The 18,706-nt window shown below is 40.6% G+C and overlaps 1 protein-coding gene across 1 annotated transcript in view; it reads left to right on the plus strand.

The window, feature by feature from the left end:
* atp6v1ba (ATPase, H+ transporting, lysosomal, V1 subunit B, member a) overlaps positions 1-17,259 on the plus strand; it is a 64,261-nt gene extending 47,002 nt beyond the window's left edge. The window contains exons 8-14 of the mRNA XM_041790069.1: positions 545-642; positions 867-990; positions 7,639-7,789; positions 8,371-8,453; positions 9,708-9,812; positions 9,965-10,094; positions 16,160-17,259. Coding sequence (XP_041646003.1) covers positions 545-642; positions 867-990; positions 7,639-7,789; positions 8,371-8,453; positions 9,708-9,812; positions 9,965-10,094; positions 16,160-16,302 — 834 coding nt within the window. The 3' untranslated portion in view covers positions 16,303-17,259. The remainder of the gene's footprint in view (positions 1-544; positions 643-866; positions 991-7,638; positions 7,790-8,370; positions 8,454-9,707; positions 9,813-9,964; positions 10,095-16,159) is intronic.
* Positions 17,260-18,706: the final 1,447 nt, after the last annotated feature.

Here is an 18,706-nt window from a genome sequence, read left to right on the forward strand (position 1 = left end):
AGGAAATCATTGTGTTTCCTGGAGTAGTAGTTCTCAAATGATAGGGGTTTACCAGATGCCTTGCAAAAAAAAAAGTCTTTAAAATTAGTTCAAAATGTTGATTTGAGCAATTTTATCAAAATACATGCACAATATTAACTAAATGTAAAATAGAAATATGGTCATTTGGTGAGATTTATGATTTCATTAATCGTTGATTTGTGTTTTGTATCAGCCATATGATAACATGATGTTAGGCCGCAGAACCCATGAGACTCAGTAGTAGTAGTATAGATAAGGGTTTTAAACTCCATCCCTACTCATGTGTATATATATCAAATATATCTTAAAAATATGAATGAATTTACTAGTCCAACTTTCCTTTCCTTTCCATTCCTTTCCTACTCACATTAACCTGAGCATCAGCATCATATAGGCTAAAGAACCAGATAAACGACTGTTGTCTTATGTTCAGTTTTGAAAAGAGCTCTTATTTAAGCTTTTTTTAATAGCTAATTTTCTCACGTAAGATGTGTTAACTATAAATGGATTTATTTATTTTTAGGTCAACATGGAAACTGCTCGCTTCTTCAAGTCAGACTTTGAGGAGAACGGCTCTATGGACAACGTCTGCCTCTTCCTGAACCTGGCCAATGACCCCACGTAAGATCAATGTTGGCAGAAATTAACATGTAAACACAACTGTAGCAGCCAGTCATGTCTGATATTTAGCTCAGATTTTCATGAAGTCTGTATAAATGATAGAATTTTATCACATTCATAATCTTAAATGTTAAAAGTGTGATTAGTAGCTAGTAACAAATTAGAGTAAAATTCAGATTTCAAATTATGTGCACACTAGAATATTGTTCTCTGTAACCAATCAGCATCGAGCGTATCATCACCCCTCGCCTGGCGCTGACCTCAGCAGAGTATCTGGCCTACCAGTGTGAGAAGCACGTCCTGGTCATCCTGACTGACATGAGCTCCTACGCCGAGGCTCTGAGAGAGGTATGACTGCAGCTCCTCTTTATTAGACACAAATGTTTAACAATAAATACACTCACCATTCCTCAGAGTAAATATTACCAGGTGTTTTCAGTTCTTAGTCTTTAGGTTAAAATTTTAGTCATTTTTACACTTGAAAATATTAGCTTAGAGGTTGTTGACAAAATCTAGAAAACATTTGAAGCTAGTTTTAGTTACTTAAAAGTCATTAAATGTTAGGCTTTACTGTTGAAAACTATTTTTTTGCTAATTTCTTTAGCTATATTTTAGAATTGTGAAACACCTGTATTTATGCTTTATCATTGCTAAAGTCAATTTAAAAAGTAATGATGAAAATACTCTACCTACCTCTTATGTTCTTTCTAATTAGAAACACAGTGGAGAAACATGGATTTTGAATGTTCAGCAGTCCAGCACTAACATTTTAGTCTCGTTCAAGTGTGCTTGATGAACAGTAAACTTAGTTTTTATTAGAAAATTATCAAAGATCCTTTTTAGCTACCTGAGTATTGTCTTTACCATGGAAATATGTTAGTCAATAAACACTCCAAATTTAAGTTTAGTTGATGAAATTAACAATGCCAGCCACTTTATTAGGTACACCTTGCTTGTACAAGGCTCTATTTTGTCTACAGAACCACTGGAAATGCACCTCAGGGATTTTGGCACCTATAACAGAGTTGCTGCAGATTCGTCGCTTGATTTTCTATGATGTGAATCTCCCGTTTCACCACGTTCCAAGGCGCTCAATCAGACTGAGGCTTGGTAACTGTGGAGGCTATCTGACTACAGTAAACTCATTGTGGAGTTCAAGAAACCAGTTTGACATGATTTGAGCTTTGTGACCTGGCATGTAAATCTATAGGATTTAGGAAGGATGCTGCAGTTGGTCTATGGTTCAATATGTATCTTTATGTTTTTGTTTCCTTTTTTTGGGTCATAATTTTAAATCAAATTGTTTTTTTCTGACGGCTTAGGCCATCTAAGTGGTTTTTTTTGTGTTATCTTTTTGGGTATTTTAGGTGAATTTTGCAGGAGCAGCGAGGGATTGAGGAGAAAATTCATTTTTATGCTTGAAGCAATAAAAATGATTTAAATATAAATCCTGTATGTTGTTTGTATGACAGAAGGCTGTATTGTTAGCTACAGGTGCATCTTGTCTTACAGTTCAGTTTTACTACAATTATCAGTTCAGTTATTGAATTTGATTCAATATCATGATGCATCAGGATTCACTCAGTGCATCCTCTGTTTTCTACATAACTGAGCACGGCTCCTTTTGATCAATAGAGGCAAACATTCTGATAAATTGTCAGATTTCTTAAAAAAAGAAAACTAAAAATAAAATCATATAGTTTATCAAGTTGAGATTACATGATACTGACAATGAAATTATTACAATAGCATCAACAATATTAAAAATAGTATCTTTATCACCAGCATCTTTTTCTTTCCTCACTCCAAACATCTTTAATTTAGTTTAATGACACAAATGAACTTCAGGTTGTCCTGTAAGGATTTAGAATGTGATCTGAAAATGTGACAGATATCCTTTATTTATATTGACTCAAATTTAACTGAATTCAAGGGAACATTGTTGGCATGTTGCACGGCAAGGTTAGATTGTGTCAGGATTCTTATTTGTTTACTTATATAAACTAATTTAACCAGGAGAACCTCCATTGAAGTCTAGAATCTCATTTACAAGAGTGTCCTGGCCAAGACAGGCAGCATAAAAACTATTCTAAACATAAATCAGACATATCCATGTCACAGAGCAATAAGTCATCAGTCTAAACATCTACAACCAGATGCATCATCCTCCAATACCTTGAGTTTACTTCTAAAAGCATTTAAAGAGACCAGCTCCCAGACACAAAGTCCCCTGCAGTTTATTCCAGGCTGCAAGAGCAGCATAGCTGAAACTCCTTTTAAACATTTCCAAATGAATCGATCAACGTAGGATCTTTGTTTTTTTTTACTTGTCATTGTGTGGTGTGTTTGCTCCACTAATAATTATTCTGTCTGGTAGCAAAGGTGTTGGTGTAAGAATCCATCCATCCTAGATTTAAGGGGACATATTTTACCCCTCTTCCAAGCAGGGAAGGCCTACCAAACCTGGGGGCGGAGCTAATTCCCACTAACTCTCGGGGGGGGGGGGGGCATAGATCTTTCTGGTACTTGAGGGGATTGTGGACAGGCCAAGGGCACATATTTCTGTTAGAAAAGCCTGAAAAAGGGATTTTTCCCATAATATGTCCCCTTTAAAATGTATTTGTCCCTGTCTTCTTATCTAATCCTCCCTGACTCGCTCCATATTGCCTTGTTTCTTTTATCAGATTGCACTCAGCAGTCTACTAAATGTTTCTGTATTCAAGCCTAAGCCTTGTTACAAAGAAGCAAACTGGCTGAGTAATGTAACATGTGATTAGTGCTACTGTAAAGACAAGAAAAGCTGCACCATTTAGAATAGGCTACCCTTAAAATGTGCTAAAAGGACCCCCTATTTGAAAGGAAAACAGATAATTTGGGTATTCATGGTAGCTAAAGCTGCAAAGAGACAATGCAAACACTTGTCGTGTGTTTTCTCGGCATCGATGCAGGATCGTCCACATCATGATGCATCATTGAACTTCCAACATGACTAATGAATTGGTGAAATATACTCTAAAATCTATAGAAAAATATCAAATATACATTAGGTGCATCTCTTTACTGTGGTTATGAGAGTAAAGTGCATCAGTGTATTCACATTTGGTGTTTTACTGCAGCAGGATTGTGTTTGTTGACTTTGTATTTCTGATTTTACGAGGATCACCAGAACCTTAGTTATAAAAAAATCCAACGTGTATCCTTCCCTGTGTATTTAGTGTTTTTACTTAAGGGCCGTTCTTTATGCTGAGGCCATAACAGAAACTCTAGTGCCCTCTGAAGCACCTGAACCTCACAGCAGTTTCAACATAACAAACTGATGTAAAATGCGTCCAGCATTAGCACAGAGGTGATAGCCTCAGTAAAGCCGTGTGCTCTCTACTGAAAGAGAAGATAATATGTCCTTCACTCTTGTAGAAAGTAGCCCCCCTCTCTGCCCTCTTCTCCTCGTGATGAAGAGTCAGACTCTCTTGACTCACTCTGTTGTGGGCCCGTAATAATCTTTTTATGTTGTACAGTTTGCCATCTCAATGTGCCAGCAGCACAATGCAGGGTTTATGTGGAGCATGTGCATATGCATTTACCCTCCTTTTGTATGTGCGGTCCCTAACCTTGGCCCGTGCACGCAGCAACAGTAGTGGGCTAAGTCTTAGACAGCCTGATGGCTGTTTGAGAATGCACGGTTTAAGCAGAGCATGTGCATATGCATTTACCCTCCTTGTGTATGTGCGGTCCCTAACCTTGGCCCGTGCACGCAGCAACAACAGTGGGCTAAGTCTTAGACAGCCTGATGGCCGTTTGAGAATACACACAGAGAGTCAGGAGGACATGGACGTTTAACTTCTGCTCCCGTTCATGTCTGCGGAGGATGAGCTCTCTATTGAATCCACTGTTCACAAGTGCTTCGCTTGCCCATCAACCTTTGCACTATGAGATGAATGGATGTATTTTCTTTTTCCCTCTTTTGCAGAAGTCACTTGACTTCAGGAACAAAGATTGGCTTTTGGTCATTTATTTAGAGGCCAGAGAAGAGAATAACATTTCGAACCAGCTGCTGCCTCCTCTGCAATATAATCAAGTCATCAAACCTCAACCTTCTGCTGATAATACCATGGTTGTTTACAAGAATGATTACCTTACTGGAGTTATGCTTATTTGTGATGGATGAAAGCTACCTTATACACCATATTGCCAAATGTATTCACTCACCCATCCAGATAATTGAAATCAGGTGTTCCAATCACTTCCATGGCCGCAGGTGTATAAAATCAAGCACCTGGGCATGCAGACTGTTTCTACAAACATTTGTGAAAGAATGGGTCACTCTCAGGAGCTCAGTGAATTCCAGCGTGGTACTGTGATAGGATGCCACCTGTGCAACAAGTCCAGTGGTGAAATTTCCTCGCTCCTAGATATTCCACAGTCAACTGTCGGAAAATTATAACAAAGTGGAAGCGATCAGGGAACAACAGCAACTTAGCCACAAAGTGGTAGACCACGTAAAATGACGGAGCAGAGCCAGCAGATGCTGAGGCGCAAAGTGTGCAGAGGTCGCCAACTTTCTGCAGAGTCAATCGCTACAGACCTACAAACTTCATGTGGCCTTCAGATTAGCTCAAGAACAGTTCGTAGAGAGCTTCATGGAATGGGTTTTCCTGGCCAATAAGCTGCATCCAAGCCATACATCACCAAGTGCAATGCAAAGCGTCGGCTGCAGTGGTGTGAAGCACGCTGCCACTGGACTCTAGAGCAATGAAGACGTGTTCTCTGGAGCGACGAATCGCACTTCTCCATCTGGCAATCTGATGGACGAGTCTGGGTTCGGCAGTTGCCAGGAGAACGGTACTTGTCTGATTGCATTGTGCCAATTGTAAAGTTTGGTGGAGGGGGGATTATGGTGCGGGGTTGTTTTTCAGGAGCTGGGCTTGGCCCCGTAGTTCCAGTGAAAGGAACTCTGAATGCTTCAGCATACCAAGAGATTTTGGACAATTCCATGCTCCCAACTTTGTGGGAACAGTTTGGGAATGGCCCCTTCCTGTTCCAACATGACTGTGCACCAGTGCACAAAGCAAGGTCCATAAAGACATGGATGAGAGAGTTTGATGTGGATGAACTTGACTGGCTTGCACAGAGTCCTGACCTCAACCCGATAGAACATCTTTGGGATGAATTAGAGCGGAGACTGAGGGCCAGGCCTTCTCGTCCAACATCAGTGTGTGACCTCACAAATGTGCTTCTGGAGGAATGGTCAAAAATTCCCATAAATACTCTCCTAAACCTTGTGGAAAGCCTTCCCAGAAGAGTTGAAGCTGTTGTAGTTGTGGACCAACATCATATTAAACCCTATGGATTCAGAATGGGATGTCACTTAAGTCCATATATGTCAAGGCAGGTGAGCGAATACTTTTGGCAATAAAGTGTATATTAACATCGCTCTCTTAGCTCAATAGGTCCATTTAAGACCGTTATTCTCTGTGTACAGATTCTACATGAAGATTTAGATGCTGTAAAGAGGTCTGAAATTATCAGTATGTAAAGGTTCAGTTGTAATACAGCCTTTAACCCCCACAACATGGCCCTCCCCCCACATTTTGCACATTTAGGGGTAGGATGTTTTGATTCTTGCTGGAATGGAGCAGTAGGATGGCCCTTCAAATTAGGGTTTCACTCAAAACTGAGTTTCATGGGAAATCTACCAGAATGCATTTGAAATCATTGGCATGATGGCTGCTCAAGAAATGCAGAGATGTCAGTAGTTTATTCAGAAATATGATATGAAAACTACAACTGCCTACTTATCATAATTTGCTGATTCATTTTGAGGTGTAGCTGTATTCGTTTTTATACTGAACCATCAGTGCTTGAACTCACTCTGTGTGTACAGAGGAAAAAGGCAAACACCTGTGCCAGTATTTATTGCAGTAACGCTCCTCACTGCTATCAAACAGCCAACAGAGAAGAGGAAGGAGCCAGCACAACAAAACACACAAAGAAGAAAAGTTAGCTTCAACAGCAAGAGCAGCAGCTCTATGAGACCTACCGGCTTCTTTTTCCTCTCCTCAGCATTCTCCAGGTGTTTTTAAAGACGTCTGGATGTGAAAGCAGCTGAAAACATCATGGATGCTGAGATATTTTTAGACTGTGTTCATGTAGAAGTAGAGAACATCAGCTACAAGTGTGTTTTTCAGTGCTCTGCTCAGGCTCCATTACAGTGCACCAGCTTGAGTTTACATGAACTAGTCTGGGGTCCTTCACCTTCTGAGGGTGCTAGCATACTGCTGCTAACTGCTTAATTGACTGGGATTATTGAAAAAATCCCAGCCTTCCAGAGGCATATATTATCTATCAGGCAGGGATTGGTGATGGATTTTCACTAGGGCTGAACAATTTTGGAAAATAATCGAATTGCAATTTTTTTCTCCAGTATTGCGATTACGATTTGATATGTGTTTATTCCTTTACTCTCTTTTATTTCTAAGCGAGGGCTGAACGATTTTTTGAACATATCTCATTCTGATGATTTTGACTCGTATTGCAAATTGGATATGAAGGGTTTAATAACAAAAATGAAGGTTGGACTTTTTTATAGACTATTCTAAAAAAAATGGCACTTGATGATTGCATATGTCATGCAAAGCACCTCTGCCGATGCTGCTGCTGTTGCAAAAAGTTTAAAACTGCTATTTTGAAATTTCAAATTTCAGATCAAGAAATATTGCTCTGTGATTTTAAAATTGCGGCAAGCCAATATTGCGATTTAATCGTAATTTTCCATTAATTGCCCAGCCCTAGTTTTCACATGAATCTGCTGAATTACTTTTCAGACATGTTGGACAGACATCAGATGATTGTTCTTCCACATTAATTCGAGCAGCTCAGTTTTCTCAGATTAGCTGAAAATGAGATGTTAATGCATGTTAACAACCTTTTGTCCTCTAGCCTTTCCATCTTAAAGCTCTCGTGTTGTCCTCCCACTCACCACCCACTCCTCACCCGTAGGTCTCCGCAGCCCGAGAGGAGGTGCCTGGACGTCGAGGCTTCCCTGGTTACATGTACACTGATCTGGCCACCATCTACGAGCGTGCTGGCCGAGTAGAGGGCAGGAACGGCTCCATCACCCAGATTCCCATTCTCACTATGCCCAATGACGGTGAGGGATGCAGCACTGACACACAGATCATTTTTTTGATAAAAGCAGGAGAAAAATCTTTAGAACGGTCAAGCCCACAAAGAGGATTTATTTTATATGTTTAAATCCATATTTGGAGAATTTTTCCCTACACGTCTGTTAGATCTTAGCCTGGTCATGCCAGTCAGCTCTAAAATTCTGGAATCTCTCTGAAAATCATTGTTTGAATTTCTGTAGTAGGAATCTCAAATGGATCATGGAGACATTTTTGATGCCTGCAGTTACCATAGCAACACATCTGAAGAGCCTACTCGTATCTAGTCGTACCGGAGTCCCCCCCATTACAGCATCACGGGGAGGTGATTGTGTCGGCTTTTACTAAACACTGCCGGTGTTTCCAAGGGCTCTCGGCCTCTTGATTTAGAGTAAAGGTCTTTAAAATGGGAAGCTAACAGAAATTCTGTCTTTTTCTGGCCTCTTGCTGACATTACAAATTAAGGCCTGCAAAGCAGAAAAGTGACTGGGCTGTACAGATCTCTTAACTGTGAATGTGTACCTCCCTGATATTCAGTGATTTTAATGGTTTATTGTGCTTCTTACAGATATCACCCATCCAATTCCTGATCTGACTGGATATATCACAGAGGGCCAGGTCTACGTGGACAGACAGCTACACAACAGACAGGTACTCATTTCAGCTGTTTATTTCAACAACCGTCATCAAGCTGGGGCGAAAACTCGAACGTCTTTTTTGTATTTGATGTTCTCTGTGTGAGCTTGGATTAGAAAAGTCACAATATTTAACTCTTTTAAAACTTTCACACACAATGCTCATGAGCTCTGCATCTGGTGACTCTTCTTCGTTTTTCTGGTGCTTCTATAAGGATTTAAAAACACGACATGAAGCTCCCTGTACTGCATCAGAGTGTACCAGGCTGGCAGCTCTGCTTTTTAACAGCTTTTCTTCCTCATTATGCCAAAAACAGAAAAACTGTGATTCTCTTCTCCTTAAAATTAACTGAGAGGAGTGCAGTTTTTATTGAAAAGATGTTTTGATTAAAGACACAGCTGTCATAGTTGAATTAAATTTGTTCAGCAGGTTGCACCCTCAGAAGTCCCTCTTCCCTCTTGTGAAGTTATTGCAGGAGACGGAGTTAAACTCAGAGATTTAAGGTGAAATCTATGCTGCTGTCTCAGACAGAGTAAGAAGACATCTTTGACAGATGTCTTTGACTTCCTTCTTCTCTGGCTGGCCTGACCTCGGCCTAGGACTGTGTTAAAGAGTTCGAGTAGACCTGAGGGAATCTTCAGAGCTGCTTTGGGTGGATGAGCAGGTCATGGTTCAGAGGATTAACATGCACTCTCTTCTCATCCTGATAAGCGCCTTCAACAACTCAAACTCCTGTAAATCAATATATCATATCAAGCTGTAGCTGCATCTTTTTTTAAAACGTTATGGTTTTTCTTAAGTGATAAATGCAAACAATGTAAAAAGTGATGACCAGAGCTGAGAAAAGGTGGTAAGATGGTATTATTGTATTCTGGAGTATTAAAAAGTAGCCACAGTATTGCTTTTATCACTGTCATGAAGACAGTGCTTTGTAATTAGCGCATATTTCTAATAAATGCCTTAAGAGTGCATCTCTCTACACCAGCAGCACCACTGTCTGAGTGTGGAGATGTTTTAAACATGACAGAACTCCTGTTAAAGATGTCTGGTAAACAACAAATGCACATATATACTCATGCACCATGACCGTGGCACAGTGCTCCTCTCTAAAGTCAAACTGAGATCTTCCTGCAATTAGAGAGTGTTTTCCTTTAACATCACACATTTTGATCCACTTTAAGTGTTGTCTTGTGGGCACAGACGAAACTCGAGGTCAATTTGCTACAATACAACAAACTGGTCTATGATTATCTCATCGTCATATTTCAGATCTACCCACCCATCAACGTGTTGCCCTCACTGTCCCGTCTGATGAAATCTGCCATTGGTGAGGGGATGACCAGGAAGGACCATGCTGACGTCTCCAACCAGCTGGTAACAAACCTCACATATTCTATCTGCAGTCAGATTCTTCCCAGAGTTCAGTCTGATTTTTAACAGCAGAAGGGTAGCGAAAGTACACAGGTGCTTCATGAACATTTTTTAGTTAACCTTCCTCATATAATGAAGCTTCTCCTTGTCTCCAGTACGCCTGCTATGCCATCGGTAAGGACGTCCAGGCTATGAAGGCTGTGGTGGGAGAGGAGGCCCTCACCTCTGATGATCTGCTCTACCTCGAGTTCCTCCAGAAGTTTGAGAAGAACTTCATCGCTCAGGGTGAGAAAATACTCAAAGAATGTAGTCAGTATGTCTCAGTATGATTCAGTGTGCAAGTTTGGTTGATAGGGTTTGCTTTTAACTGTGTTTACAAAGGGAGCCATTTCTGTCTTACATTGAGAGAAATAAAATCATAGATTATTGATACAACAAACTGATCATTCAGAGATGATCAGCCTGACAGACAGGCACTCTGCAGCCTATGGATGTGTAATTGAATACTTAAATGCACACAACCAGCGCTGAGTACCTGCACTCCAAGCTGTGAGTCTAACACTGAGAACCCGGTGTTTAACTCTGCTGTTTGATTTCAGCAGTGTGGGAGCAGGAGACCTCTGATCTGAAGCACATGGAGTGGTTAGTCAGTGTGCTGCATATAGACCTGGAGAACAGATCAGACTGTTCAATGCTGCCACATATTTAGCAGTTAATCCTGAGGGAACATTTCAGTTTGAAAATAAATTAATGAATAAGAAATGACGATACTTAAAGTGATTTTGAGCCAGTTGTTGAGATTCTGAGAAGGATACCATGACCTGTGTTCAACACTAACCTACAGCGGCTCAATTATGACAACAACTATAATCAGATTATCTGCACTGGTTTTGAGATTACAATCATTAAACTTGAGTACACATTGAATTTACAAAGCCTGCGTCCATGTATGAATTATAAATGCTTGTATTAGATTGTCATGTTGCCTTAAGGGGCAGCAACAACCATGGAAAAAATCCTGCAATTTATTTTGTTCCAAGTCGGTCTTCTCAGATCCACAAGGGTCCATATGACCCAGGTCCCTCTGTCTTTTTTTCGACCAATGGCTGACTTTCTGCCATCATCTTCAGCTCTTGACCTTTTTCTAACAAACAGTAACACATGCCATGGCTCCCTCTGCTCTGTAGCTAAACAAAGAGGGAAAAGTCTGCAGTTTCATGCCTCCTTAAGTGCACTATCTCACAATAATTGATCTTCAAAATACAAGCCTCGCCAACTTCTTCTGTCTATCCTCTCTCTCTTTCCCTGTCTTAAACAAAACTGTCTTAATCCCAACATTTATCAAATTTAGGATTGTATTAAATCAGAAACAATGTAGATTCTTCCCCACATCACCACATTAAACAGGTTTAATCTCATCAGAATCTGATAATGTCATGTTAAACTACACATGAACTCTGCTACATGAGTATGGAAAGTAGGAAGAGCTGAAAATGCTGCAGAAGTATTCATGTAACCTAATGACCAGTTGTTCCACTCCTAGGAACAATAACTGTAAACAAGCATTTGTGATAACAGTCAGTGAATGTTTCATATCACAGTGGAGGAATTTCTTCTTTGCAGAATTGTTTTAATTCAGCCCCAGTGGACAGTTTTCCAGCATGAATGGCCTGTTTAAGGTCATCCCACAACATCTCAATCAGATTTAAGTCCAGACTTTGACGAGGCCATTCCAAAACCTTCACTTTTTTGTTTTGTTAGTCCATTCAGAGATGGACTAGCTGGTGTGTTTGGATCACTGTCCTGCTGCATAAGCTAAGTGCTCTTGAGCTTGAGGTCATGAACTGATTGCTGGACATTCTCATTCAGGATTTTCTGGTTGAGAGCAGAATTCATGGTTCCAACATTACAGCAAGTGATCCATGTCATCACACTACCACCACCATGTTTGACTGTTGGTCTGATGTTCTTTTGATGAAATGCTGAGTTAGTTTTACTCCAGATGGAACGGGGCGCACACCCTCCAGAAAGTTCAGCTTCTGTTTGGTCAGTCCACAGAATATTTTCCCAAAAGTTTTGGGGATCATCAGGATGTTTTCAGTCAAATTTAAGATGAGCTTTTGTATTATTTCTGGTCAGCAGTGGTTTTAGCCTTGAAACTCTCCCATGATGCCATTTTTGCCAAGTCTCGCAGGTCTTTATATGTTGTTCTGTGTTCTTTTGGGACCTCCTGGATGAGTCGTCCATGCACTCTTGGGGTCATTTTGGTAGGCTGGCCACTCCTGGAAAGGTTGACAACTGTTCCCAGTTTTCTTCATTTGTGCATAATGGCTCTCAACATGGTTTGCTGGAGTCCCAAAGCCTCAGAAATGTCTTTGTAACCCTTTCCAGGCTGATAGATGTCTTTGTTTCTCATCTGTTCATGAATCTCTTTAGATGGCGCCATGATGTGTTGTTTTTGAGATCTTTTAGCCTACTTCACTTTGACAGGTTCTGTTTAAGGGATTTCTGGATTAAACAGGTCTGGCAGGCCTGGGTCTGGCAGGCCAGGCCTGGGTGTGGGTAGTCAAACTGAACTCAGCTTTCAAAAAAATGTGGTTAATCACAGTTAATTTAGGATTTAACAAGCAGGGCCAGGTAGGTTTGGATTTTTTTTTCCCTTACTAAGTGAAATCATTTAAACACTTACTTTTGTGTTCAGATTTTTACTATTGACTGTTGAGGTGCAGGTTAAGCGACTTTGAATGCTGATACTTCTTACTTCATGCATCCGTTTTGACCGTTTAGCGCAAAACCACAAACCTCGTCTCATGTTCTTATAGAAATAAGATCAGCATACATGTAAAGTGCTGGTCTTAAATCAACTAACAGTAGGAGCAGTGCTTCAGGTTATCGAGTTTTTTTGCTCATGTATTACAGTTCATTGCTTTCAACATGTTTGTTCAAGTGGCATTCTTTCAATAGGAGTTTACACTTGTCCCTGAGAAATATTGATCTGTTTAGGTTCCTCCTTTGTTGTCGCGGCGTATCTGACCCATTTTTTTCTTCTCTTCATTCACTGAAGAAACTAAACAAAGCTCAGTGTTCAGACGGTTGAATCTTCATGGTAAAAACTCTTTTGATGGATTTCTTAAGGAGAATAGTCACCGTAGCAGGACGAGGTGGGAAACTATGAGAGAAACATTTTTTGATTCAGACCTGCTTCATTTTGTCTCCACTGAAAAACTTTAAGGAAAATATTTAGTTCAGAGCACATCTTGACATTGAAATGAATATAAATTCAACACTTTAAATCGATACCTCTGCGATTATATATGCAAGACATCAGAAAATGAATGTCTGAGGTAAAAAAAAAAAAGGAAACCAGTTAAACAAAACAAGACATTGTTCCTTGTCAGACAAAATATTTACTAACTTTACTAACTTTTTAAAGAATTGAATTGATTTGATTATTTTATTAATTTAGGCTCAGTGAAAGAAGAAAGAGTAATCTCTCCTGATTTGCCTGTTAAACACCAACATGTTACATGTTAACATGTTAACATGTAACATGTTACATGTTACATGTTAACATAGGACCCCTTCTTTGATATCACCTTCACAATTCTTGCATCATTGAACTTTAAGTTTTTGGAGAGTTTCTGCTTGAATTTCTTTGCAAGATGTCAGAATATCCTCCCAGAGCTGCTGTTTTGATGTGAACTGCCTCCCACCTTCACAGATCTTTTGCTTGAGGATGCTCCAAAGGTTCTCACCATGAGTTTCTCTCCTTTTATGCCCATAGCAGCCAATGACACAGAGGTTTTCTTTGCCGCATGAGATGGAGCATTGTCATGCATGAAGATAATTTTGCTATGGAAGGCACTGTTCTTCTTTTGTACCATGGAAGAAAGTGGTCAGTCAGAAACTCTTTATACTTTGCCGAGGTCATTTTCACGCCTTCAGGGACCCTAAGGGGCCTACCACCTCTCTCCCTGTGATTTCAAAACATGACTCCCCCTCCTCCTTGCTCACGTCACAGCCTTGTTGGGACATGGTGGCCATCGACCAACCATCCACTACTCCTCCATCTGGACCATCCAGAGTTGCATGGCACTCATCAGTAAACAAGACTGCTTGAAAATGAGTCTTCATGTATTTCTGGACCCACTGCAACTGTTTCTGCTTATGAGCATTGCTTAGGAGTGGCTGAATAGTAGGTTAATAATTTGGTGGGACTCCAGAGGCACCAGCAGCTTCAAATACCTGTTTGCTGCTTTGTAATGGCATTTTAGCAGGTGCTCTCTTAATCTGATGAATTTGTCCAGCAGAAACCTTCCTCATTATATCTTTATCTGCACAAACTTGTCTATGCTCTGAATCTGCCACAAATTTCTTCACAGTAAGGTGATCATGCTTAAGTTTTCCTGAAATATCTAATGTTTTCATACCTTGTCCAAGGCATTGCACTACTTGAGGCTTTTCAGCAGCAGAGATCCTTTTTCTTTCCCATATTGCTGAAACCTGTGGCCTGCTTAATAATGTGGAACATCCTTCTTAAGTAGTTTTCCTTAATTGGGCTCACCTGGCAAACTAATTATCACAGGTGTCTGAGATTGATTTCAGTAATCCAAAGAGCCCTGAGACACAATACCATCCATGAGTTTAATTGAAAGACAATCAAATGTTTGTGACACTAAAATCCAATTTGCATAATAATTTGGAACGAGGTGTAAGCTTTCAAATCCCTAATGACCCAGTCTTTCCCACTGACTGCCGTTTGATTTGAAGGCATGTTTCCCCCCCAGAAAGGGGTGGAGCTGGCATCATTTCTCCCACCTGTGCTACACCCCTGGCAACAATAAGCGCTGGATATAAGTGCTCTGGATTTGAGGTCCTGAGGTTCTGCCAGCTCAAAAAGAATGGCTATGGACATGCAGCCTAACAGCTTCTTGCTGGCATTTCTGAGAGAGCAAAAGTGATAGAAATGACTAAATGAATATATTTAATATGGGCATACAGCTTTTACCCTTCAATGTAGGGATGCACCGATCCACCTTTTCTGGTCCCAATACCGATTCTGATACCTGGGCTTTGGGTATCGACCGATACCGATACTGATCCGATACCAGTGTTAAAAGAATAACCTGCATGCCCTACTGTAAGATAAGACTGGTAATTGTTTTGGGTAAAAGGCAAAAAATGAGTACACATAGATTACTGAAGTTGATATTTATTTAAACTATAAAGTGTTTAAATGTTTACCAGCAGTTTGGTAAAAACAGTGCTTAAGAACTTACAGAAATTACTATTCAATTGTAAACTTTTATACCCTGTAGACTGGTAATGCAGCAAAACACAAAGAAAGTGCATCAGAAGTAACATTCCAGTACAAAACTGTATTACACAAGTGTTTTTATCCACATACTGTAAACAAAGTGACAATTCCGTGAGAAAATAGTGCAAACAACCTTGTAAAAAAGGCTTAGAGCTGGTTGCCTAGATTGGCATCACGGATCGGCCCTTTCCCACCGATACCCGATCCAGCTTTCAGGGGCTGGATCAGCCAATACCCAATACCAGGATCAGTATCGGTGCATCCCTACTTCAAAGTAAATACTTTTGAAATAAATAATTCTAAATCAGAGGTCAATCTTGCATGAATAAATAATTAAATGAAAAAAAAAGAGTGAGTGTTCATTATTTGGTCTTGGATCGTATTATTTCTCCAAAAGTAAACCAGTAAATCCAGGTGAAGTTTAAATATTGGGAATAGCTGATGTCCATCACCTTAGTGGTATTTCTCCTACAGGTAGCTGTCTGATGAAAGGAATAAAAGATATTTGCACTTTTGTTTTTGAGGCTCTTTCAGGTCTGTCTAGGGTTTTTAAAACACATGACTCCAAAAACGCTCAATGCTTCCTGAGTTAAACCACATTGAGGTTTGTCAATGAGTTTGATACAGTTGATTTAAACAGGTTTGGTGTGAAAGCACTCTGAATGTGGAAAATGAGCCTTTGGCGTCTCACCTCGGCACAGAGCGCTGTTCTCTCTGAGCAGGGGGTGGACCCAGTGGTAGCTCCTGGACACCCCAAAATCCTCATCAGTAATTAGCTATTTGTCTTGTTAGCTGTTAGAGTAAGCCTGTTTTTCCTTTAGTCACTAAGCCTACCTCTAGTGGATTTGTTTTTCTAACTTTAATACGCTAAAGGTGAGGGATGTGAAAGTGGCCCCGTCATGCTGATTGTTCTCTGTATGTGGCCCTCAGTGGAAGCAGTGTGGACACCCCTGCTTCAGGAGATCTACAGTAGAGACTGTTTGTTTAAATGATGTTATTATAAATTCTAACCTGCCACTTTTTGCGTCCTCAGGCCCCTACGACAACCGCACCGTCTACGAGACTCTGGACATCGGCTGGCAGCTGCTGCGAATCTTCCCCAAGGAGATGCTGAAGAGGATTCCTCAGAGCACCCTGGCCGAGTTTTACCCCAGGGAGTCTGCTGCCCGCCACTGAGGCCCTCTGACAGCTGCTCTGGTTCCACTCACATCGCTACCCATCAGCCCTCTTTCTCTTTTATTCTTCTCCTTCGTCCCACCCAAATGCCCAGCACCTCTGAGGATGTTGGAGTCCTCATCCATCCCAATTCCAACCCCACTGTTCTTGTTACCTTCTCCAACCCAACCCACCCCTCCTTTAGTGAGAACAGGGCAATAACCCCCCTCTGTAGATGTACTGTAGCGTATCTGTGTCCAGAAGTTGTGTATGGAAAGTGTCTGTGGTTGTTTCGTCTTCCCTTGATTGAAAACGTGAACATATCCTTAAAAAGATAGATGAATCTTTATTTATTGGGGAGTCTTACCGCTGGACCCCCCTCCTCCTCCTCTTCTTCCTTTTTTTTGTATTTAATAAATGCTCTATAATATCCATATCCCTCTGAAATAAGAGATTACCAGCTGATGAATAAAGTAAATATGTAGGGAAAATATCATTTGGTGAAGATTGTCCAGTCGGCTTTGTCAGAAATATTGATTCAACTTGATTGTCATTTTCTTTACCAAACCTTTGAATGAATATTCACTGAACATGGAAGACTAGCAGAGTCACCAGATGAACCTTATTGACCTGTGGGTGGTTTTCTGGTTTGATGATCATCTCTTGATCTTGTTTTACCCTCTTCCTTTGTAAAGTTACCAATGGGAAACTGCTGCAGTTTTCTCACATCACCATAAATACGATGAGGAAAGCATTCAAGACACATTTCTGGAAAACAAGCCGAGTTTTTCTCATCCTTCTGGTTCTTCTTGCTTCCTCTCTCTACTCTGGAAGTTGATGTTTACATGATTTCTGTTTTGCTGTTGGATTTGTGTTGCAAAGACGAGTATATAAATATATTGGAACATTCCCATCTGTTGTGCAACAATAATGGTTTTGTGTGTTTTTGTCCATGAATAAATTAAATGATATGCTAAATGCTGTTGTCTGATTCCTGAACAAACATACATCACAAACATACTTCTCCAGTGTCGTCAGCCTAACCTCCAATTTCCATATACTTTGATGAAATGCTCCCTCTATTGTCAGTCTTTGCAGTTTCACTGAGCGGGCTCAGGTTGCTCTCTCCAGCGTGTCCAAAAAGTGCCGCTCTGTTCAATCTGCACAAGGTCTATTTACAGCGCTAGCAGCTGCCGAACCACATCAATCCACGACCAACAGATCGATCCAAACAGCTGGAAAATGTGCAAAGCAGCCAGTCAACTTCAAAAAACAACACAACAAAGGCAAACAACAGGTTCCCATTCAGGACAGCATTGAGCTACTGCAGTGCCATTAAATAAAGAGATACTTAAAAAAATAATGAACATTATATCGTTTCAGTCAGGACTCAGGACGGACTTAAACACAAGTGAACAAGTATTTATTTAACAAATAAATCATCATGATGACTTTATGTGCTCGAAGTGGTAGCGAGGCTGACATCAGGAATGAGATACCCCCTGTGGAGTCTAGACTGGTGGTGTTAATCATGGAAGGTTCAGATGAGGATTAGACCTCAGAGAAGCTGGACCAGGACACCAATGAGGTGGCTTGGAGGAGGACTGAGGTATGCAGGATGAGATGAGCAGAAGACCTGTGAGGATCTGGACTAGATGCTGATGGACCGAATGGAGGTGGCTGGGGTGGAGGAGGGTTGCAGCCTCTACACTGGAGCGACGGGCTGACTGTTGAAGAGAGGACAACATTTAAAATATGAGAGGTGCAAGATGATTGGTCAAACAAGGTTGTGGCACAATCTGATTGGCTTAGTGCTCAAAATAGTGAACGCCCATAATCAGCTGATCAAAAGACCAGAAAGAAGGGAGAGAGATGAATAAGTAATGAGTATGTTATTTTGAATGCAAGTTAGGGGCCAAGAGTGAAGAAAACAACATCAAAATAGAGCTTCATTTCTCAAAAATCCTGTGGAAGGACCCAAGACCTCAACAGCAAGGTTCAAAATGACACACCAGACAGTTTGATATATCCATTACATGGATATATTTCACATTTGCCTGATGACGGACTGGCACAGCCATCTGCTCTGCAAGGTCAATGGGGAAGGGCCCCGTATACTGTATACGTCTGTAACCTCCTACTCTCAGCCTGTAGTCTTAACATGTGATGGTGTTAAATTCTGCTTTTCTTTTGCTGTTAATTCATAATAACCCTTACTTCCTGAAGCTGCAGAAGTAAAGTGACAACCTGCATTACTAAAGGCCCATTTTCAAGTGAACTTAACATATAAGTTGTTTTTTCTAACGTGTCAGTAATCCTCTGCAGGATGGCCATTTAAAAACATAGTGGATAAATTAAAGAGTATACCCACACTGTTTGTAATAATATCACTCAAGGTCTCCACATCTCATGTCTCAAGACAAGG

The sequence above is a fragment of the Cheilinus undulatus genome, linkage group 6 (assembly GCF_018320785.1).
Source record: "Cheilinus undulatus linkage group 6, ASM1832078v1, whole genome shotgun sequence".
NCBI classification, from domain to species: domain Eukaryota; kingdom Metazoa; phylum Chordata; class Actinopteri; order Labriformes; family Labridae; genus Cheilinus; species Cheilinus undulatus.